Below are 21,244 nucleotides of genomic sequence, written 5' to 3'. Positions count from 1 at the left end.
TATTTGGCGCAATGCCTGACATGTTTAGTTTGAATTAACCCTTAAATTGATCAGAAATATTTTCATGCTGCAATTGATTCCGCTCGCGAAGAAAGTACGCAAAGCAGTAAAATGACAATCTTGATGAATTTATCAAATAAAACCCGTATTAACTGGAATAGTATCCACCCTAAATAAAGGCCATTGGCAACAAGCCTGATGAAAGAACTCAAGTTTATAATAAACTGTAAAGGAAAGCCACGGAAAAAGGGTTGATAGTATCAACTGCCTACCGTAGAGCTAGAGATACATCACCATAAACTGCTGTTCTCCTTTCGGCCAGTTCAAGAACGTCGTTGCACGAAGCATAATAGAAAAAAAGGGATATGAGTTAGCAGACATAATAAATAGGTATTCATCATATTATGATAGCAATTATTCATCCTATCCATTGCGACCATCATTCGAAAACCTGCACTGTACACATGCCCCAGCTCCACAACCAGGACAAGTCAGAATGTACAGTGGTGCCCAGCAGTGACACTTCTCGCACTCGGGGTATCCGAATCCTTTCAACCAGTATCCCAGATGCAGACAGAGGGAAGGTGATTCTGGAGGAGTCACCGGCCTTGCTCCCGGAATTGACAGACGAAGGTTTTCCATCCACCCGTAGAAAGACTCGATATAAATACCACTGATTTCCTTGAACATGTCATCGGATGTATAGCGTCCACAAGGGTCGTTCAGCTTGGCATCGAAGTACGGGATGAAAAAGTGAAGTATATCCTTGATTCGACGATGATACGATTTGTCATCAGTGTCTTCAATCTCCGAGGTAAAAGGTTCAATGCTTGTGCAGTTGGAAAAGCCCCTGCCATCATTTGAAACAGACTGCTGTGTTTCATTACAGTCGAAGTATACCGATTTCCCACCGTCGGTCTGAGTCTCGAGGTCAAGCCCACCTGAGTCGACGGTACTATCGCCGTGTGGTGATGCAAATGCATCGAAAGAATGGCAGATATAATCGATACCGCCATGGAAACAGGTCGTCACGCTCTCGTACTCAGTGGATTGATCAATCTCGTTAGCCTCGTCGTTATGAGAAAACTCCAAATTTTGATCAATTTCATTCTCGTCCTCATACTTCATCTCTTCCTCGTCACGCATCACTCGAGCTTTCATTCCTTCCCTGCGAATCTCTGCTCGGGCCCGCTGCCCTTCTGAATCATAATCGGGGTACCTATTTTCCAACTGACTTGTTTCTTCCGAAAAATTGTCATACCCCTTCTGCGAATTGTGAGAGGATGACTCCATCTGGTCGTCATAGCAATCGGTTCCCAAATCCTGTTTGTAGAGGTTACGGGTACTCCAGCGGCGGTTTTCATTTTCTCTCCAGGCGTCAAATCCCTTCCAGTTGCCCCAGTCGTCATCAGAATACAATGACTGATTCTTTCGAAATTGACGATAGCCACGGTGACTCCATTTTGAGTGTTGACTCTTATTGGCCTGATCCTGCTCCGAGAGGTTTTTATCGAGATTTTGGCGCAGCTCGGGGTCACGTAGGATCTCGATTGCTTCTTGTCCCTAAGATAATTAGTTGCTTAGGGGTTTCCCCTCTCTGAAAAGAGGTTTGAAAGCATTCTAGATAACAACGGCTTGTGTAAGCACAAGAGGGCATACTTTGCGAAACTCTTCAAGAGAATGATCGTTGGTGTCGCCGCACTTGTCCGGGTGGTATCTGAGGGCAAATTTTTTCCAAGCTATATTGATTTCCTTGGTGGATGCATGACGTGAAATGCCTAGCACGGCATACTGATCAATACCTGAATCTGCCATTGGCGCCCAGATGGTCCTAAACGGCTGTGTGTGCGATGGGAGGGCTCTGTTGGCGAGAAGCTTTAACAAGGCCAATTGCAGTTTGGATGGGGTTAAACAAAGACTTGGATTGCAATATCTGGAGACAGCTGGTATTGATGTAAAGAAAATGTGGACAAAGAGTTGGGCAGGCCGGAAACAGTTGAATCGAGCCAGTTTGTAGTGGTGAAACTGGTTCGAAATCTCCAGAAAGGTGATAGAAGGATAGAGAGGAAGAGGGGAACGGGAAAGATGAGTTGTGGTGAGTGAGAGAAACAGAGGGGCAAGTCTTAAGAGATTAATGAAACAGAGTCCACACAGTAACTTAAAAATGACAGGAGCTTACGCCGCAGACCTCGCAGGGATGGCATGACTCCGAGAGCCGAGAGTTTGGTCAAGCTAAAAAGTCAAGGTAGGCTCTTTCGGCCAAGGAGCACATAAGAAATTGGAATGGATTGACACTGATTTTACACAAATGGAGGGTCGATCTAAATATCAACAAGTCTACACTGAAGGCGACTTCATCCAGTAGAAGCAAATAGAGACTTCTACATGTCGGCAGAAGCGGTGGCACCGGTAATAATCTCAACCAGCTCACCAGTAATAGCGGCTTGACGCTGACGGTTGTAGAGAATCTGGAACTTGTTGATCATCTCACCAGCGTTCTTGGAGGCGTTCTCCATGGCGTTGCGACGAGCCTGGTAGAAAGACAGAGATTAGCCAATTGAACGTCTCTCACAGAGCTACATCATAGAATCATACCGAGATCTCACAGGCATGGCCCTCAGCCATAGCCCAGAAGAGGTTGTTAGCGAGAGCGTACTCGCGGAGACCGGCCAGAGCCTCGTCGTCAATCTCGAAAGCAGAGATGTTGGCTGCAAATGAATTTTCAGGTTAGCACATTATAGATGAATGATCTGCCGAGTTGGCACAGAGAGAGAAACAAAACCTACCGGACTGGGTGATAGCCTCCTCAGAGTAAGCCTCAACGGTGCTGGGTTCGTAGCTCTGGGCGTTGATGAACTTGTTGAAGACGATGCGGATGCTAGCATAGTCCTCGGGGAGCAGAGCGATCTGGTCGGCAATGGCCTGGGCATCGGCGAAGGTAGGGATATCCTTGCAGACATTGGCGAAGCTCAGGAGGATCTTGTCGGAGGCGAAACGGGAAAGCTGGGCCTTGGCCTTCTCACCGAGAATGACGATGTCGGCGTTGGGGTTCTCGGCCAGCATACGGCGAGTGGCCTTGCTGAGACCGGAGTGGATACCACCGCAAAGACCCTTGTCGGAGCTGGCAACGACGTACAGAGTCTTCTTGTCCTCCAGCGGCTTGGTCTCGGCCTTCTCGAAGACGGTGTTGGAGGTCTCTCCATAGTTGCGGGACTCATCCATGGCCTTCTGAGCGCGGGTCAGACGGGTCGAGGCAACGATCTTCATGGTGTTGGTGATCTTCTCGATGTTCTTGATGGACTTGAGACGGCCCTCGATCTCACGCAGAGTCGCAAAGTTGGCGGCATTGGTGGGAGCAGTGCTGGAATTGGAAGTCAGCAACCATTTTCATGGTCCTCCATGTATTGAGATAATTGATTTGATCCGGAGGGCCTTGGGTTGGTGGTGAATGTGCCGGGTGAAAGGACCTGCCCACGAGGCGGGTATCGGAACAGGACTTACCGGGTGACGGCAGCACTGCCAGCCCTAAGGGCCGGGCGGACGGCACGGGAGAACATAGTGAGAGTGTGAGTGGGAGTGTAGATGGCAGATTCAAGCTGCGGAGAGAGGGGAGGGGGAGCAGGGCAGGGTTGCAGAAGCCTCGCTTTGCTGTCGTGCTGGGACTGTCGGGAAGTGCGAAGTCGAACTCCTTGTCCTGCCGCTCCTGCGCTAAACCAAAATAGGCAAACATCTACGGTATGCGATTCCGACTCTCGGCGCACTTGAATGCCTTGGCGCCTGAGTCATCAAATGATGCCTGTCTTGAGCCTGAATCTCCAGGCCCTGAGCGACGGCCGGAGGGCGGCTGATGCCTCAGGCGGGCAGGCAGAATGAGGTCAAGGCCTCGTTTTCCATTCCATTCCCTCTCCATTCCCATTCCCCCCAAACTTCCCAACCTTCCTCCTCTTCTTCCTCTTCCTCCTCCCTCCTCAACTCCGGGTGTGCGGTTCTCTTCCCCCCTCCTGAGTCTCTTCCCGCTCAGAACTTCCACCCTCCGCCATCATTGATCCTTTATATCCTCTGCTAGAGCCGACTCTCTCGTTCATTGGTCAGAATTTCCCTGACTTCATCGTTCCTCCAGGCGGTTCGATTTGCCCGACTCGGCGGTGCACGAGGATACCTTCCCTCCCCCAGACCTTGTCGGTTCCTTTTTCAGCCTCACCATCCTCTCCTCAGACCTCGAAACATCATCATGAGCTCCTCAGAGGATGACATTCCTCTCGTGCGCGCCAACGGCCGCGCCAATGGTAAGCTCTTCCCGGGTCACCCCGTGAGCATGTACACCCCTCGGCTCTTATTTTGTTCGATGACACCTTTCATCCGACTCCCTCATCCGATATCGTCCCTTCACTTACTGCCTACCTGTCTGCTCCTCTTCCCTACTTTTTGATCATAACTCACTCGCTTTACCTGCATCTTTACTTGCGTTCCTCCAACTATGCTGGGATTATCTAACATGCGACCTTCTGCGCTTCTAGCTGTGCCCTCTTCAGCCAAGTCTACTGCAAAATCACCCACGATGAACGGCGGTCTCGATCCGGGTGTATCGGTGCGATTCGGCCCCGTGCAGGATAAGGACGTGGAGATGCAGGATGGGGATAAGCATGGTGTCATCAGCAAGCGCAAGTCTCGGGCCAGTATTGACAAACAAAAGTCATATGCTGAACCCGAGAGTAGCGACGAAGATGACCAGCCTTTGGTACGCCCAACCTTGGCCCAAGATGGCCTACCTCTCCCGTGCGACATTTATGTCGCCTCTGGTTTCAACGACTGACCATTCGATAGAGCAAACGTCGCCGGACCGCGATCAAACATGAGGACCCTGAGTCAGACGATGATGTTCCCCTTGCCCTGAACGGCCGAAAGCTGCCCAAGGCTTCCGAAACTGCGATTGGAGAAGAATCCGACTCTGATGTTCCAATCGAGAGGAAACTTTCCGCGCAAAAGAAGAAGATTGAGCAGAAGGCCGAGAAGGATGCGCGAGCTGCGCGCAGGCCCTCTGCTGTCAAGAAAGAAACCAAACCCGCGACCTCCAAGAAGCAGACAAACGGCGTCAAGAAGGAACTTCCTGATGACAAAACCACCATCAAAAAAGTCAAAGCTGAATCAACCACTCCGAAGAAAAGCAAAGGCAAGGTGAAGGCAGAGAGCGAGGATGTCGAAGAGAACGATGATGATGAATATCGTTGGTGGGATGACCCCACTAAGGGCGATGGAACCAAGAAGTGGACGACCCTGGAGCATAATGGCGTGGTATTCCCTCCACCTTATGAGGCGCTCCCGAAGAATGTGAAATTGAAGTATAATGGGGTTCCTGTTACTCTACACCCTGATGCAGAGGAGGTTGCCGGTTTCTTTGGTAGCATGCTCAACTCCACTCACAATGTCGAGAACCCGGTTTTCCAGAAGAATTTCTTTCAAGACTTCAGAGACATTCTCAAGAAGACAGGTGGTGCCAAAGATTCTCAAGGCAACAAGGTTGACATCAAGGAGTTTGCCAAGTGCGACTTCAAGCCAATCTTTGAGTATTATGATGCAAAGCGCGAAGAGAAGCGAAACCTACCTGCTGCCGAGAAGAAGCGCCTGAAGGCCGAGAAGGATGAACAGGAAGCTTGTTACATGTTCTGTCAATGGGACGGCCGCAAACAGAAGGTTGGTAACTTTCGCGTGGAACCGCCTTCGCTGTTCCGTGGCCGCGGCGAACACCCGAAAACCGGACGAGTGAAGACGCGTGTTCTCCCTGAACAGATCACTATCAATATCGGCAAGGAGGCCACAGTTCCACCACCTCCACCCGGACACAACTGGAAAGAGGTCAAGCATGACCAAGAAGGCACCTGGTTAGCTATGTGGCAAGAGAACATCAACGGCAACTACAAATATGTCATGCTTGCTGCCAATTCTGATGTCAAGGGCCAGAGCGATTTCAAAAAATTTGAGAAGGCTCGTGAGCTCAAAAAGTACATCGACAAGATTCGCAAGGACTACCAGAAGAACCTCAAGCATGACTTAATGGTTGAGCGTCAAAAGGCAACCGCCGTCTATCTCATCGATCAGTTCGCCCTGCGTGCTGGCAATGAGAAGGGCGAAGATGAGGCTGAAACCGTAGGTTGCTGCTCATTGAAGTACGAGAATATCACTTTGAAGCCGCCAAACACCGTTGTCTTCGATTTTTTGGGTAAAGATAGTATCCGATTCTATGACGAAGTTCAGGTTGATCAGCAGGTCTTTAAGAACCTGAAGATCTTCAAGAAAGCGCCGAAGAAGAATGGCGACGAGGTCTTTGATCGGTTGACTGTAAGTGGTCTTTCTGTTTTAGATTTTTGTTTCAGCTTCGATCTGACTGATAAATAATAGACTTCGGCGCTCAACAAACATCTGCAGAACTACATGCCCGGTCTGACCGCCAAGGTGTTCCGTACTTACAACGCCTCCTTTACCATGAGCAACTTGCTTAAAGAAATGAAGGCTTCCGGCACTATTGCCGAGAAAGTTAAGGCCTACAACGACGCTAACCGCAGAGTTGCTATTCTCTGTAATCACAAGCGAACGGTGGGCGCGGCACACGCAGGCCAGATGGAGAAGATGGGTGAACGAGTATGTTCAAACATTCTGATTTTTTTAGTCATATGCAGCTAATTAAATTATCTCTACAGATCAAGGGGCTTCGTTACCAGAAATGGCGAATGAAACAGCAGATGCTCGATCTTGAGCCCAACCTCAAGAAAAAGAAGGGCCCTGCATTCTTCGCCATTGACGAAGATTTGACTCCTGAATGGATCAAAGAGCACCAGGCGTTCCTGCTGGAAGAGCTTACCCAGAAGATTAAGAAGAAGTTTGAGAAGGATAACGAAAAACTTGTTGCTGAAGGCGAGAAAGAGATGAAGGTTTCTGAACTCGAAACTCGTTTGGAGATTGTCAAGGAAACGGAGAAGAAGTATAATAAAGAGAATAAGACTGGCAAGGTCGAGGCAGAGGGAAGAGGCCCCACAGTTGAGAAGCTGGAGGCCAATATCGCAAAGCTTGACCAGCGTGTCGATACCATGTCACTGCAGGCACAAGACAAGGAAGACAACAAGGAGGTTGCCCTTGGTACTTCTAAGATCGTGAGTTTGACCCATAATAATTATCATTTTGTATCAGTGACTAATCCCAATTTCATTAGAACTATATTGACCCCCGCCTTACTGTTGTCTTCAGCAAGAAGTTCAACGTTCCTATCGAGAAGTTTTTCTCGAAGGCGCTTCGCGAGAAGTTCGAGTGGGCAATCAAGTCCGTCGAGGAGGACTGGGAGTTCTGAGATCAGCGCTTACATATCGATTCCTTCTCAGTTCTCGTACAATATCGTCTGTTTTCTTCGTTTTCGTATCTTGAACAGCTTTCCTTCCCATTGAACATGAGGCTTGTTTAGTCATTCTCACTTTCAAGTTTCGCTGAATCTTGATTTAACACCGGACACCTAACGAAGGGTTTCAACGTGACCAAATGCCATATCTCCGGGGATTCATGAAAAAAAAATCTACAACACAAGAACAAAAATCAACATTCAAAAGACCAAACAAGACGCATTGCATTGCCCTCCGTGATTTGATCTACAATTCTGTTTTGAGCCGTCCAACTTCGTTCTTCCACGCATCCATTGACGGTATTGACTTTGCTTCCTCAGTGGTCAGTACTTAGAACCCATCCTTTTTATAGAGGAAGATCACAATGTATTCTATCATCTCTGTTTCACTTTTTATACACCATTTACCCTCGTAGCCATGTAATTGAAGTCACCACTGTAACATGCGTGCGACCCGTCCTCGAGACCCTTGTAAAGTTGACGGCGAATTACAGAACAGTGGCTTGTGGGACCTGCACGAGATGCATGCAAGCATCGTACAGGGCGCACAAGAGTGGAATGGTGCACCGAACCCCGAATTCTACAGATTGCGGATGTGCTGCTGCGTGACGTGACAGGGACAGCGGAGGGGTTTGGAAGTAGACTTGACAAGCATGGGCATCAATTCTAAAATACATACAAAGCAGAAAGAGTGCCAGCGTACGCACAATGATGCCAGCCTGATCAGGGGGGCGAGAAGAGAAGAGAGAAGAAATGAACCAAGAAGCATTTCGAAAAGAAGAAAAACAGGCTCAATATGCAAGGATGCAGTCTCGAATAAACGAGGGAGAATGATAGAAGGGAATGTAGAATGAGGATATATGCACGAATCGAAAAAGCTTATGAATCCAAAAAAAATCCCGCCCAATGGAAAGGATTATTAGTACAACAGAGAAAATCGGATGCAGAGCTGGGATTTTGGGCCCCAGGGGGTTGGGTGATATCAAAAAGGAACCTGGATATTCGAAGAGGAGAAAGTATAGGAAACGTGGAAGGTGGAGAAGGCAATGAAGGCGAAAGAAAGATATCATCAAGGTGTCGTTTCGTGTAGGAGATGGTGAGATAAGATATGCTTTCTTTGGCGGACATAACGCGATATGATGCATGTTCGAGACAAGAACTGCCTAAATATAAGGGAAACCGCTGCCGGTTGTATGAGAATGGAGAGAAAGAGAAAAGAGATCATGAGTTCGATCGTCATTCTCTCTAATGATGCAAACAGAATAGACAAGCCGTTTTTAAGGCCACCAGCCCATACGCTTGTAGCTATCGACCATCTCCTGGATGCTGTCTGTGCCAAACTGCTCATACTTCGGTTTCCAGCCAACGGTTGACTCAAAAAGGGAGCCGTCAATGGACATATCCTGGTCCTTCAGCACATCACGCTCCAGAAATGGACCAATTGGACCGGGTCGCTCGATCTTGCTCTTCTCCACTAGGTCGGCCCATTCCTGCAGGCTGACCTCGTTCATGTCGTCAACAACGTCGTCCAGGTTCATCTTGGCCAGCTGCGAAACAAGTGAGCCGATAAAAGTGACCTTGAGGTCGAAGACCTCAGCTAGGGCATTGGTGATATGCTCCTGTGCAGTGTTGTTATGATCCACGACGTTGAATGCGATCGGCGTTTTGGAATCCTTGAATATAGCGGGCAGCGAGGCATCGTTGGGGTCCAGCTTGCCCTTGCTAGCACGCCATTCGGCAGCGGCCCATAACGCGCTGGCAGCATCTGTGACATGCAGAGTGTTCACCTTGACATCCTTGGTGTACAGCATCTCGAGGTCCTGGTTCATCTCCTTGTGCACGCGGGCGAGACAGATACCCATGGCGAAGTAGCCTGGGTTATAGGCGCCGTAGACGTGGGGCAGACGGAGAGCGCAATATTGCAGGTTGGGGATCTTCAGCAGCTCCTCAGCGGCCTTCAGCTTCCACTTTGCCAGCTTGTGCCAGGGCTGGAGCTTGTCGGTTTCCTTGCGCGGTGAAGAGCCGCTCTTGTAGACATGCGCGGTCGAGCATTCGACATAGGCGGGGATACCGCGCTTAGCAACTTCCTTACCCAGGGTGATGCTAAGACCGCAGCTGCGAGCTTCGTAGACATCGTCGGGCTGGGAGTGCCGTGTTTCGCCGCCGCAGTTGATCACGTAGTCGAATTGTTCGCCGTTGGCGCGATCGAAAATCCGTGGGAGGTGTTCTGAAATAGCCGAGGGACATTAGTTAGCATTTACATTTCGCTGTCTGCTCCAAAAAGGTTTGCCGCCAGGAAAGTAATGGTCATGTGTCCACCTACGTTCACGACTTGCGTCCGCCTGCACGAACTTTTCTTTGGAGCATGCTTCTGCGAATTCGGGAGCCAGCCAGGCCAGCTGCGGCAGAACCTTATCGACGATGCGGACTTCAGAAGCCAACTTGTTCTCATGAATATAGAGCGCGAGGTGGCGGCCGATAAAGCCTAGTCAGATGCGGAGTTTGGTTAGTGACACTTCATCGCAAGTATTTGGCGAGTGTTTGGCGAGCAGAGGGGGCGGGGGGGATACGCACCGAGACCACCAATGATCAAGACGGCGGGCTTTTTAGCGTCGGTCATCGTGACGGCTCTTTTTTGATTTTGATATTTTTGGTGAGGGATTGCAATTGCGCCCCGCAAGAATAGAGGGGATAACAAAAGCAGAAGAAAGGGGGTGAGGGAAGATGTAGAGTTGTAGGATTGCAGGAGGGGGGAAAGGGAGAAAGAGGCACGAATGAAGGTCATCAGCCCGAACTCAACTTTCGCGCCAAACCATGCAAAATCTCCAACATTTGAAATTCTTCCTCCTCCACCTCCCTCCACCTCCACTCCTCCACTACCCACTCTACGCTATACAGACGGAGAACGCCGTGCTCTTTGACCCTTGTACTCCGTGCGCGTACAAAGTACAGAGTACAGCGTACAAACCAAAAACCCAACAACCTGGGTATCCCGCGGTCCACCCCGAGCACGAGTCTCCGACCAAACAATCATCCCGAGGGACCCCTCCCCCATTCGAAGCCCTTCTGAGCCTGTTGAACCCAGTTGGCCTCCATTTTGAGTCCACCGAGTCCACCGAGTCCACCGCGGGCTACTAATTGCGTCGCTAGAAAATTCGGGAAGATCGCAATCCTCATTTTCGCCGCCCTCCCCTGCCAAGCCCCTCCGTTCTAGCGACGCCGTTGATCTATAGTCGTCGGACTAAGTGGGTTTATTGTGGAGACATCTTGCCAACACGGCTCGCTGATTCGGGCGATTCAACCCGCAGGGATGCACTGGTGACGTCGGAGCGCCCTGGCTGGTGGCCCTGCGGCCCCATGGAACTGGGATGAATGGGATCTGCCCGGACCCAAACATTTGATGATAGCCTTAAGAATTTGTTGTCTTGGTCTTTTGAGGAAGGTCTCGGAGATCTAACCTGGGGTCACTACCAAACTAAATAGAGATCGAATTGATGTTGATAAGGACGTGCAGCGCCTGTACATCTGGACATGCCCCATCTCTTCTGAAGCGTCCGCAAGCCACTCCTCCATACTCTATTTTTCAATTTCAAAAACTCATGCTTCAGATGGCTTCTCAATTTGATCGATCCTCAGATGCACATCGATGACAAACTGCAGGATGGAATTCAGCAATCCATCGCGCTTCGCGACCCATGCTTGGCGAATTTGGTCTCCGAGCGATTCAAGGTCATTCGAGCCACGGCGGACTTCAAACCACATTCCAGACCAGCGCAAACCGACCACTGCACCCGTGCATCGCGGAGCCTCATCCTTGTCTTGATCCTCGTTCTCGTTACACTTGGAAAACCGCGATGCCCGTTCTATCGCGTCAAGGAATTCATCTGTCCCAGCGCACTTCTTTAGAGTTTCGAACGTTACGATCACGGCTCCTCGGGGAGCTGAAAGTTTGTCGCGCCGAACCATAAAGTGGGTAGTCTGAGCCATCCGTCTCATTTTCCGTGATCGGCTCTCCATGCCCGAGAAAGGAGGCATGCTCTCTGATGCTACAATATTAGCCCGTGGTGACCCTCAGTTGTTGTTCGAGCAAGCAGGTCTCTTACCATTTGAAGGTGACCTCTCTAGGCTATCGACTTGATCGTGACAAATAGTGGCAATCCTTGTTCGCGACCTAATTGGTACGTTTGAGTCCAATTGCACCCCTGGTGTAGTAACACTCTCTGTCAACTTTCTCTTCCTGCTCGGAGCTGAGGGCTCTTCAGTGTCACTAGTGACCGGAGTCGGAGTATTCGAAGACATCTGGACCTTTTAGTAAAAACACCACGATGAAGACGACCGGAAGGTATGACCACTAAATTAGGGAACCCTACCTCTTTTGCAATTGAATCGCGAGTGATTTTAGCCTTCTTTTCGATGAGTAAGTCAACAGCCCGGATCAGTCTAAATGCCATCGTGGTCGTGAGCAGAGCGACTCTGTAGGTGAGCCAATAGTACATTTTAAACAAAGCACTCACGACTTCCTATGGCGAGGGTATGTACTGACTGTACCCTCTTGCAGATACTTCTCCTGAAGGTATTTCTTCCGATTGGCGAGACCCCAGTACTTAGGGCCAACCTGTTCGATGAACGACTCGGCCACCAGACTTCGCTTTTTGACGTCTTTCATGCCAGTCCATGAGGATGAACTGCAAACTTTCTCCGCTAGTTCGTCGTAGAAAGCCTTCCAATATGTATCTTTGAGGTCGAACGCATTGCAGAACTCGTAGAGTTTGCTCTTGACTGTAAGCTGACCATCTTTGAGCGCTGCCAGGAGGTGGTCTGCGGTGTCTTCAATAGAACTGCTGCCCCTGCTGTTGTTGCTGTCAAGCTTTGAACGTAGATGAGGAGTCATTGTGTCTGGTGATTTCATATGGGGAAAGGACTAGTATGAACAAGAGAAGACGGGATGAGCTGGATCAACTTGTTTGGATAAACAAGTATCACGGGCAGGTGATGGTGTGCGAAAAGTGAGAGAACTGGGAGAACCAAGGCAGTTCAGCAGCCCCCTGGAGGCCATTCTTAGCTCTCACGTTCGAATTTTATAGACCATACATCACTCTATATTAAGAAACTAAAACATGAAATATGTGCATACTATTAGACGCATAATTGATGCTATGGAATTCTCAGACTCCTTTCACTCATACAGCTTTTCATTCTGCACCTAGATATCGTAGAGAATTCCTCAATTCCTTAATTGCTGTGTCCACATCATCGAAAGTTAGAGCAGAGACTGCCCACCGCGCATGCTTTTGCGCTAGGGAAATTGATTGGTCATCCACCCCATGTGAGGATTGACTTGGGGCTGAGGGTACAGGGACAACAGGAGCAGGGGCAGTGGTAGACGGAATGGAAGAAGGAGCTGCCGGCGGAGAAATGTGGGCGCTTGCACTGGATGGGTCGTAAAAGGAGGCTGGATCTGGTGCTGCAATCGATGGGCTGGCAGCAGCTGGAGGCGGGAACGACTGGAAGGCATTAGAGTGGTGTGGGGCGTGGGTTGTGTGAAGAATTGAAGATCCAGGAGTGTCAGGGAGATCTGGAACTGCCGCTGGGCTTCTCGCAACATCCCCAATCCGGGATGGGGTGGATGGAAGCTCCAGTTCACCCCCATGCGGCTGATCTAGGTCCATAATCTGGCCCGGTGAGCCAGGCGCATTGCGTGGGACGGAAGGAATCTCAGGCGGAGCTGTGTTTGCGGTTGGTGGAATAGATGATGTTCGAGATGGATGTAATGACTCGTCAATATTGGATTGATAAGCCATCTGCCGTCCAAGCCGGTCCGCCTCGTCTGGGATTTCCTCCACCGAGGGCTGTCGTGGCCTCGAAGCCTGGGCTGCCACGGACTCATCAAACGCCTGTACGTCCGGATCTGCGACAGAAACATCTTCCGTCTCCTTTGGTGCTGGGTTGCTCGCATTGGGATCCTCGCCAGCCTTGATAGCTTTCACAATTCGAAGAGCATGGTACTTAGCGAATTTGATTCGGCCGGCGATCTCCGGATCAAGATCTCCCCAGACCTGGCATAGCTCAAGGAACGTAGCGGCAGCTTGGAATGTGTCGACTGTTTGTCTGGAAACGCATGAGTGTGAGGTTTGTTGAAGTATGAAGGTTGAATTGCGGGTTTGCTCACTTGGTGACCTTGTTCGCGGTCATGGCTGCCTCGGCACGATTGAAAACCTCCAATGCGAACTGCTCAACGTATGCATTCGCTGCAACATTGTCTGTAACTGTTTCATTCTCGGGGTTTTCACTTTTGAACTATGTTTCCAGCGCCATGCATCAGAAATCGGAAAGTCGCAAGCGCTCACAAGCGGGGAGAGGGGAACACATGTAACGGACCTGTTCCAGCTTTTCCACCAAGTTGGTGGTATAAGTTTTTATTTCATCGTCCGAGTGCAGTCCTCGCTCGATAATCTGGTTCACGATATGAAAATTGCCTTTCGCATGCGCATGTGGTCAGCGCGAGTGCTCTGAAGTGGGGGATGGGTAGGTACTCACACCAGTAGGCTACTACCGGCTTCACTTTCTCGATCTGGGCAGCTCGAATGGCGAAACGCCCGATATCAGCAGATCGCAGCTCAGCGGGAATGGTGTTCGCCATCGTAGAGATTGTTGCGGGAAGAAGTTGTAGGAGAGGACCGCATGAGCAGATGACGTTTGGAGAGGTCGGGGGTTCCCACCGCCCGTGCGGAGAGCGGGCGATAAAGGCCAACCTCTTATCGCGCAGGAGCTACCTTGCTTACGGAGTATAGGTGGCTTACTTCTTCGCCTTGTACGAAGCTTGTTCGAGGCACACTGGATTTATTATTCTCTATTTGACCGAAATTGATATATATGTGATACCCAGCAAACCGTATGAGAAACTTATATCGAGGCTTCGCTCACGTGGCTCTGAACCATGTACGCCGTACTAACCGTATACTCCAAAAAGTGCAGCAGAATGTGGCCATCCTATTTATGACTTGAATATGTATTTTTTTGATCTCCTTCAGTGCTCATCTCAGACAGAGTTGGAGCTCCCAACTCGACAAATCGGGCTCGATACCCGGCTGGCTGCGTGGTGGACTCTGGTCCATTTGGTAATTGTTGTGACAGGGCTTTCCGCCGACCCCGGCGCTCCCACAATGCCCATATTATTGAGGCGAGTGAAATGACTCCTAGCGGTACTCCGACACCTGCGCCAATGGCCAAATCATTAGAGGAATTTGATGACAATGACGACAATGGAGAGGTTGATGAGGAGCATGACGAGGACGAGGAGAAGGACGATGATGACGATGATGGCGATGAGCCGGAACTGGTATCGGTTGTGTTTGAGGTACTGGTCGAATTTGTGGAGGAGGTTGATGTCTCTGCAAGGCCGGCGACGTCCGGAATAGCGGTGCCAACTGGCACAGTGACCTCACCCAATTTGCAGGTCACTGTGCCATTGTCATAAGAAGCTATACCACAACAGTGGACCGTTGAATTGCCATCATAATTGGCGGCCACAATTGGAAACCCAGAGTCTTTATTGAGTGAGACTTCGAAGAAACACCAAATTAGCGGCGCGGATTATGCCAAACAATTAAGGCAAGCCGGGGCTGCAGCATAACTCACAGCAGTATTTGTAGTCATCACATGAATCCCAGCTCTGGTCGGTGCAGCTCGCGCGCGATAGAGCGAGCCCGGAGTTGCGCTGCATATAGCATAATCCATTAGACATGCACAGATCCTTCTTGTTGCAACAGAAGGTCGTGTCGTCGGATGTGCAGGGCACGTCGTCCGCGGCTTGAGAGCCATCGGGATTATAGCAATTCCTGTCGTCGGATGCAACAGTTGGAGCGGTCCAAAGCAGAGTCGTGAGAGCTAGTGGAGCCCACCATAGTCGTGGATGCACCATTCTGAGGGTCCCAGGATGAAGCGAGCAGCTTTCCGGGCGAAATGGGGGTGCCAGCAACGAAGGGGATCTTAAAGGGTGATCATGCTGCTCAGAACCCCTAAAGCACGACCATTTCGCCCCACCAGCACTGCTTCCTAATGTTGATCGGATACATTGACGCTGGATTCTGCAGACAGAGCACGCCAATCTGTGACTAGCGTGTTAGCGCCCAGGGCAGATTCGGGCTGTGCTTTCATTGCCGTCCACATGGTGCCTGCCAAGCCCTCAGCCATACCGAATATAGCAAGCAATATCAATGCGAGCGCCACCAAATCGCCTGATCAGAGGGCCCAAATTCCAAGATTCCAAGCTAGTCCGTGATCCTAATTATCCACCTGACGTGAAACGCCCGCTCAGTGGCAAAACGGCCCCCGATAGGAAGGGATGCAAAAGGTGCCCCTCAGGTAAACGTGAAGGGGCGTAAGCACTTGTAAAGAATTGGGTGTAGATCGGGCTTGGAAAGCGGCCGCCCCCACTGCCGGTCGCGGAGTCCTTAACCATATCCAACCATGAGACGCAGCCAGCGATCCTGGGTATGCAGATTATTGGTGCCGAGACCGAGACCGAGTGAAATTCGTAAGTGCCAGAGGTCAAGAAGAATAATGGGAAGGAATCTGAATCAATCACATCAAGTCAACTGAACATGTCTGGTAGTTGTATAGACTGAGTCGTGGGAGAGTGATGTTTTCTGGTCAAATGACGCTCTCTCTAGAGCGGGTGTCATTATTTTCACCCACTTTTTTTTCTCTCCATAGAAAACTTCAAGCAATAGACGTCTCAATGATATGGAAGGACATTAGTCGGCTCTCGTACCCACAGCGCGAAGCGCACGGAAGCAGCAGGACACGCACTGCCTTGTGGGCAGCGGGAGCCCAGGTAAGCTTTTGTGGGCCCCCTGCATCGTGGACATGTATATCATTTGGGCCGTTTGTGGATGCTGTAGGGGTATTGAGAACAAACCATTGCGCGAGACTGCCTTGGTTGGGTGGAATGGGTCTACGAGCGCCATTGCAAACCTCAATAGTCCTACCCCAATCGACCAAAAAACGGTACGAAAACAGACAAGATTGAACAGGCTGACAAGCCGAGGTCCTCAAGGGCCGCCTTGTGGGAGTGAAGGATGAATACAAAACTTGGCAGATGTGAAAAGGAATGGAACAGTAATGGGTATCTAGGACATCTTGTCGCTACTGCATTCTCACCAGAAAAAGCGGTAGTATGCCGGGTATACATCGATTTAATTCACGGATCTTCCACAATCCACTCGCCAATCTCGACTCGTTCTTCAGCGAGAGCCTCGACCTCGAAGTGATCTTCTACCTGCCCACCAGGCCCGCCAATGCGTTCGAGAACAATCCACACCTTGCCGTACGAGTCTGGATTTGGCGACAAATCAAAGTCTTCTACCCGCACCCCTGATACAGCATCACAGTGGGCACCATCTTCGGAAGTAGCGAGAGTCTCCTTGTACGGCCCCTGGCCTAACTCCACGGTCATGAGCACCGGCGACGGGGCGACAGGACGTGTTCCGATCACAGACAGCTTGTTCTTCGCGATAAGCTTGATCCGTGTGAGTCGAGGCACCTTGAGAGGAGCAAGCATCCGGTCTTGTCCCGGTGTGAGAACTCCGACACTGGACCGGGTGATACGGCGGCCTGCCGACTCACCAGCCAATGGCTGTATGACGCAAGGGATCGAAGATGAAATCCAGAGCGTGAACCGACCAAGCTGATCCGGGGAAAACGTAGAGCAGATGATTGTATAAACCCCCTTATCAAGTGACGATGTCTCGGCAAGAGCACATCCCCGGCGGTAGTCACCACTGTCGGCGATAATATCTCGACTCCGCACTCTCGCGATTCGTTGGCCATTAGACCAGAAAAGTTTTACGTGAGTTGCAAGTTCGGCTTCGCTCGACTCGAGCAAAATAGACACGTCTGTTTTCTCGGAGACTTGAAGACTGAACTGGGGATTGGAAGAATATCTCGCTGACTCGGCATTCCCGCCCGCAGTTAAAGCTGTCCATGAACCAGTTACTTTATTTAAACACAAGTGTTTATCTCTTGAGGGCGCCAGTGATACCTCGGCCATCGAGAGTGCCGAGAGTGTAAAATTTTGGCTTAGTAACGGGAGAGACTGTTCCGAGATCACTGCCGTGTAGGTTGTTCTTGGGGGTAGTTCGAGTCGCATCAGCGTGTTGGGAGAGTCCACATAGGGTCCACGGTGGAGCGCTCCGTCACTCAGAGATACTCGTTTGCCACCTGCTTCAAAGATATAAATGCTAATAAAGCCCAATTCCCCATTTTGACTCTTGAGGTACTGGAGATGGTCTGTTTTGAAATGTTTGCCAAGTAAAAGCCACACGGTTCCTCCGGTCTCACTGTAGACCGAAAATTGGGGGTTCTTGACAAAGCAACCAGCCATGACACCGCCTTGCGAGAGATCCCAGGTAAAATGAATGTCTTCACGAAATTTGAAGAGGCCAGGGTTCCAGTTGAGATAGAGATTCTCATAGTTCTGGAAGACCTGCTCGCAGTCCATCCAAAAAATTCCTGGTGATAGAGGTGATGGCGGACTGGACGGGTCTTGCAACGCCGAGTCGCTGCTCTGTATGATGGTTGGCTCGGCCCCAGCCCAAGGATTCTTCAACAGGAATTGACGACGGCCGTTGTTTTCCTTCATGTCCAAGATAGCATAATCGTGCTCGCTGACCAAGCCCAACTCTCGTTGTTCCCGCTCAGTCAGCTTGCCAGTTCCAATGGTCAGCACCACATCGCCGCAGGAGAACGGTCGATATAGACGACCCCAGATCTGCTCGGAGGTAGCATCCTCATTGTGGAGGAAAAGTTGCTCGGGAATCCAGCCCGTCAGTACCCAAAGGTCCGTCCCAGAATTGCTTCCGGGGAAATCATACCCTCCGCGGACTTTCAAGTACGCCTTTTCAACCAGGGCTGGCCACAGAAAATTGGGATTGTTGCGATCGATCACATGGAGTGATCGTTTCGTGTTGGATGATGGCAGCCTGTCATCGATAACTACCTTCCGAAAGGACCCATTGAAATAGAACGAAAATACATATTTGCCTGATAATGATAGAGACGGTTCTTCGCCATTCTGCTCGGAAGGATACATAACCGGTGCAGCATGCTAGATTGGCCGGTCAATCTTCACATTCTGTAAATCATCAAGGTTCTATACATACCCTACCGAGACCGCGTTCTGATCGCGAAGTAGCAGCACAAAGACTGGCTATTACTGAACAATCCGTCAGGACATCTTGGACGAGGTCGGTCGTCCCTGTTACGGACATGACCGGCTGGACGGCATCTTGGGTCTCGTTTGCCGCGTTTCTCGCATGTAGCAAATCAGATGGGCGCTTCCATCCCGCAAAAATTTTAGTCTGGCACTCTGAAAGATGCAAATCGGGCGAGTCGCTTTTTAGGCAAATTGTCAGAATAACTAGAAAACAACACCACGTCAAGACCACATGAACCCTCCACGTACATGAATGACTTGTCGAATTCAGCTGCCTCTGGGGGCCGTTGCCATGGGGGAAAGATGAAACCATTCAGCTTAGCCCCTTCTAGCACAATGATCTGCTCACGAGTTGTGAGCTTGCGCTTGGATGTGGGGGCCCGTAGGCTGATAATTGTGTTCTGGCGGGCTACAGACTGCCAGTCCGCGGCAGTCTTAATCCGTTCCGCGCGGGTCAGGAGCTCCTTGCATTTGGAATCGAGTTGTTTCTTGTCATCTGAAGAGGCCAGACGAAGGGCTTTCATGTAAGATTCGGCGGCATCTATGGCTGCCGCCAGTGCCGCCTTCTGAGAGGTCGCGGAGGCGATTGCCCCTTCGGCTCGCTAACTGCCGATTAGCCCACCCGAACCATCTGCGAGAATCTGGGGAAGATATGGGGAGCAGGCCTTACCAGCGCCTGTGAAATATGCGACTGCTGTGTGGCGCCATGGAGTCTCGACATGGCTTGTAATTGGGGTTCCTCAAACTGTCGCAGTGAAACCCGGTCGGCTGGAGAACAGGTTGGCAGCCGCACGTTGGATTGGCGCCGAGCCCCGCAACCTCCGTCTCGATGTCCATGGGCAGCCGCACCGCCGAACCAATTCCGATGGGCCAGAGCTTTTCGGGATATATCTTTCAGTAGATTATCGTCCAATCCCGAGCCATTGGCATCTCGCCCATCCTGGGGAAATCTGTTGTGTAGCTCCGGTCAAGCGCGCGCGATGACCTAAGCCAGGCCGAGTAGTCGGGCTGTGAACCTCGGCTCGCAATACTGACCGCCGCGCCGAGGTGCTTTTGCTTGTGTTTCCGGCTATCGAGCTCGGTCGTTTTCTGTTCGGGTGGCACCGGTTAGTATGACCCTGTCGAGGTGCTGGAGATCTTCTACGAGTTCCTGATCGAGTCTCGAGTCTCTCCTTCTTGCTGGTCATCTGCCCTTGGTCCCGCCGTCTTCGGAGCAAACGTCGTTTCGAGGCCCCGCTCCGGCTTCCCCTTTCACACGCCTCGTCTGATCGCCTTTTTCTTACTTCCTGTCGGGCGTCGTCTTGCATCTGTTCAATCAATCTACATCATGACCGGCCAATCGAAGCCTGTACGCCTCTCTCCATGGGGCAGCGCCGTTGCGGGTGCAACGGGCGCCGTGTTGGCAAATGCGATGGTATACCCGCTGGATCTGTGAGAATCATCCCGGCCCACCGGATGGAGCCATTCCGCATCACGCGAAGTTGGAAGCAAATGCTAACGACATTTTCTTCGCGATAGGGTCAAGACGAAATTGCAAGTCCAGGTCAAGCAAACCAAAGGCCAGGAAACAGAAGAGGGAGTTGACCACTATGATTCGACCATTGATGCAATCACCAAGATCGTGGAAAAAGAGGGCGTGAGCGGACTGTACTCTGGAATGATGGGCTCGCTGCTGGGTGTCGCCTCCACCAATTTCGCGTACTTTTACTGGTACAGCGTTGTCCGAACCCTCTATATGGCCTCCCACAAGACCCCGAAGCCCCCAGGTACGGCCATCGAGCTGTCTCTTGGCGCTGTTGCGGGTGCCGTGGCCCAGATCTTCACCATCCCGGTGGCCGTGGTCACCACCCGGCAGCAAACCCAACCCAAGGGAGAGAAGAAGGGCCTCATTGAGACTGGCCGGGAGGTCGTGGAGAGTGAAGATGGCTGGTCCGGCCTGTGGCGCGGCCTGAAAGCCAGCTTGATTTTGGTTGTCAACCCCGCCATCACTTATGGAGCTTATCAGCGACTGAAGGACGTCTTTTTCCCGGGCAAGAACAACCTAAAGCCATGGGAGGCCTTCTGTGAGTAGATCTTGTCTGCATGTTGATGTATGGTCCCCGCTAATTCATGTTATAGTCCTTGGTGCGATGTCCAAAGCTCTGGCCACCATCGCGACTCAACCTCTGATCGTCGCCAAGGTTGGTCTGCAGTCTCGTCCCCCGCCCAGTCGCAAGGGCAAGCCTTTCAAAACATTCGGTGAGGTCATGAAATATATTATTGAGAATGAAGGTGTTCTTTCCCTCTTCAAGGGCATCGGTCCGCAGATCATGAAAGGCCTTTTGGTACAGGGTCTTCTAATGATGACCAAGGAAAGGTAAGTTTCGCTGCTCTTGCATGGGTTTCGTTTAGGATTGATTTGCTTTACTGACTATTTCTCAGGATGGAGCTCCTTTTCATCCTTCTATTTGCCTATCTCCAGCGTATCAAGAAAGAGAAGCTGCGAAAGGCCGTTGACGTTGCTGCGTCAAAGGCCCAAGCCAGCATGCCCGCAACCCTGAAATAAACCCCCTGCTAATGCCCGCGTATTTCACCTGTTACCCCCCTCGTTTTTCTTGAGAACTTTCTATTTGTCTTTCTTACAGCGTGATGGTCTCTTTTTCTTC

The 21,244-nt window shown here is 50.8% G+C and overlaps 12 protein-coding genes across 12 annotated transcripts; 4 read left to right on the top strand and 8 right to left on the bottom strand.

Annotated features, from left to right (window-relative positions):
* Positions 1-423: 423 nt before the first annotated feature.
* N7462_003020 (uncharacterized protein) lies at positions 424-1,815 on the bottom strand (the record flags this gene model as incomplete). The annotated part of the gene is made up of 2 exons (XM_057074746.1): positions 424-1,563; positions 1,660-1,815. The coding sequence occupies 2 exons, from the start codon at positions 1,813-1,815 to the stop codon at positions 424-426; spliced, it is 1,296 nt and encodes a 431-aa protein (XP_056934251.1).
* Positions 1,816-2,371: 556 nt separating this feature from the next.
* On the bottom strand, positions 2,372-3,557 carry N7462_003019 (F1F0 ATP synthase subunit gamma; the record flags this gene model as incomplete). The annotated part of the gene is made up of 4 exons (XM_057074745.1): positions 2,372-2,531; positions 2,596-2,708; positions 2,787-3,361; positions 3,502-3,557. 4 exons carry the CDS (start codon positions 3,555-3,557, stop codon positions 2,382-2,384), a joined length of 894 nt encoding a protein of 297 aa, XP_056934250.1. The 3' UTR covers positions 2,372-2,381.
* Positions 3,558-4,231: 674 nt separating this feature from the next.
* Positions 4,232-7,339, top strand: N7462_003018 (DNA topoisomerase 1; the record flags this gene model as incomplete). Its single annotated transcript, XM_057074744.1, has 6 exons — positions 4,232-4,286; positions 4,518-4,738; positions 4,825-6,336; positions 6,397-6,636; positions 6,696-7,145; positions 7,205-7,339. 6 exons carry the CDS (start codon positions 4,232-4,234, stop codon positions 7,337-7,339), a joined length of 2,613 nt encoding a protein of 870 aa, XP_056934249.1.
* A 1,322-nt stretch (positions 7,340-8,661) lies between these two features.
* N7462_003017 (NAD-dependent epimerase/dehydratase family protein) lies at positions 8,662-10,004 on the bottom strand (the record flags this gene model as incomplete). The annotated part of the gene is made up of 3 exons (XM_057074743.1): positions 8,662-9,611; positions 9,708-9,869; positions 9,959-10,004. The coding sequence occupies 3 exons, from the start codon at positions 10,002-10,004 to the stop codon at positions 8,662-8,664; spliced, it is 1,158 nt and encodes a 385-aa protein (XP_056934248.1).
* A 194-nt stretch (positions 10,005-10,198) lies between these two features.
* N7462_003016 (uncharacterized protein) lies at positions 10,199-10,522 on the top strand (the record flags this gene model as incomplete). Its single annotated transcript, XM_057074742.1, has 1 exon — positions 10,199-10,522. One exon carries the CDS (start codon positions 10,199-10,201, stop codon positions 10,520-10,522), a length of 324 nt encoding a protein of 107 aa, XP_056934247.1.
* A 459-nt stretch (positions 10,523-10,981) lies between these two features.
* N7462_003015 (uncharacterized protein) lies at positions 10,982-11,380 on the bottom strand (the record flags this gene model as incomplete). The annotated part of the gene is made up of 1 exon (XM_057074741.1): positions 10,982-11,380. One exon carries the CDS (start codon positions 11,378-11,380, stop codon positions 10,982-10,984), a length of 399 nt encoding a protein of 132 aa, XP_056934246.1.
* A 514-nt stretch (positions 11,381-11,894) lies between these two features.
* On the bottom strand, positions 11,895-12,275 carry N7462_003014 (uncharacterized protein; the record flags this gene model as incomplete). The annotated part of the gene is made up of 1 exon (XM_057074740.1): positions 11,895-12,275. One exon carries the CDS (start codon positions 12,273-12,275, stop codon positions 11,895-11,897), a length of 381 nt encoding a protein of 126 aa, XP_056934245.1.
* Positions 12,276-12,576: 301 nt separating this feature from the next.
* On the bottom strand, positions 12,577-14,024 carry N7462_003013 (uncharacterized protein; the record flags this gene model as incomplete). Its single annotated transcript, XM_057074739.1, has 4 exons — positions 12,577-13,492; positions 13,554-13,681; positions 13,763-13,860; positions 13,922-14,024. The coding sequence occupies 4 exons, from the start codon at positions 14,022-14,024 to the stop codon at positions 12,577-12,579; spliced, it is 1,245 nt and encodes a 414-aa protein (XP_056934244.1).
* Positions 14,025-14,606: 582 nt separating this feature from the next.
* Positions 14,607-14,861, top strand: N7462_003012 (uncharacterized protein; the record flags this gene model as incomplete). Its single annotated transcript, XM_057074738.1, has 1 exon — positions 14,607-14,861. One exon carries the CDS (start codon positions 14,607-14,609, stop codon positions 14,859-14,861), a length of 255 nt encoding a protein of 84 aa, XP_056934243.1.
* A 129-nt stretch (positions 14,862-14,990) lies between these two features.
* N7462_003011 (uncharacterized protein) lies at positions 14,991-15,305 on the bottom strand (the record flags this gene model as incomplete). The annotated part of the gene is made up of 1 exon (XM_057074737.1): positions 14,991-15,305. One exon carries the CDS (start codon positions 15,303-15,305, stop codon positions 14,991-14,993), a length of 315 nt encoding a protein of 104 aa, XP_056934242.1.
* Positions 15,306-16,586: 1,281 nt separating this feature from the next.
* N7462_003010 (calpain-like protease PalBory) lies at positions 16,587-19,320 on the bottom strand (the record flags this gene model as incomplete). Its single annotated transcript, XM_057074736.1, has 4 exons — positions 16,587-18,491; positions 18,547-18,778; positions 18,849-19,201; positions 19,270-19,320. 4 exons carry the CDS (start codon positions 19,318-19,320, stop codon positions 16,587-16,589), a joined length of 2,541 nt encoding a protein of 846 aa, XP_056934241.1.
* Positions 19,321-19,926: 606 nt separating this feature from the next.
* Positions 19,927-21,144, top strand: N7462_003009 (putative peroxisomal carrier protein; the record flags this gene model as incomplete). The annotated part of the gene is made up of 4 exons (XM_057074735.1): positions 19,927-20,030; positions 20,118-20,662; positions 20,718-20,955; positions 21,021-21,144. 4 exons carry the CDS (start codon positions 19,927-19,929, stop codon positions 21,142-21,144), a joined length of 1,011 nt encoding a protein of 336 aa, XP_056934240.1.
* Between the last annotated feature and the right edge of the window lie 100 nt (positions 21,145-21,244).

The sequence above is a fragment of the Penicillium macrosclerotiorum genome (genome assembly GCF_028827735.1).
Source record: "Penicillium macrosclerotiorum strain IBT 26536 chromosome Unknown utg000003l_segment0_segment0, whole genome shotgun sequence".
In the NCBI taxonomy this organism is placed as follows: Eukaryota; Fungi; Ascomycota; class Eurotiomycetes; order Eurotiales; family Aspergillaceae; genus Penicillium; species Penicillium macrosclerotiorum.
The sequence above is the reverse complement of the archived record's forward strand: the minus strand, read 5'-3'. Positions and strand labels throughout refer to the sequence as shown.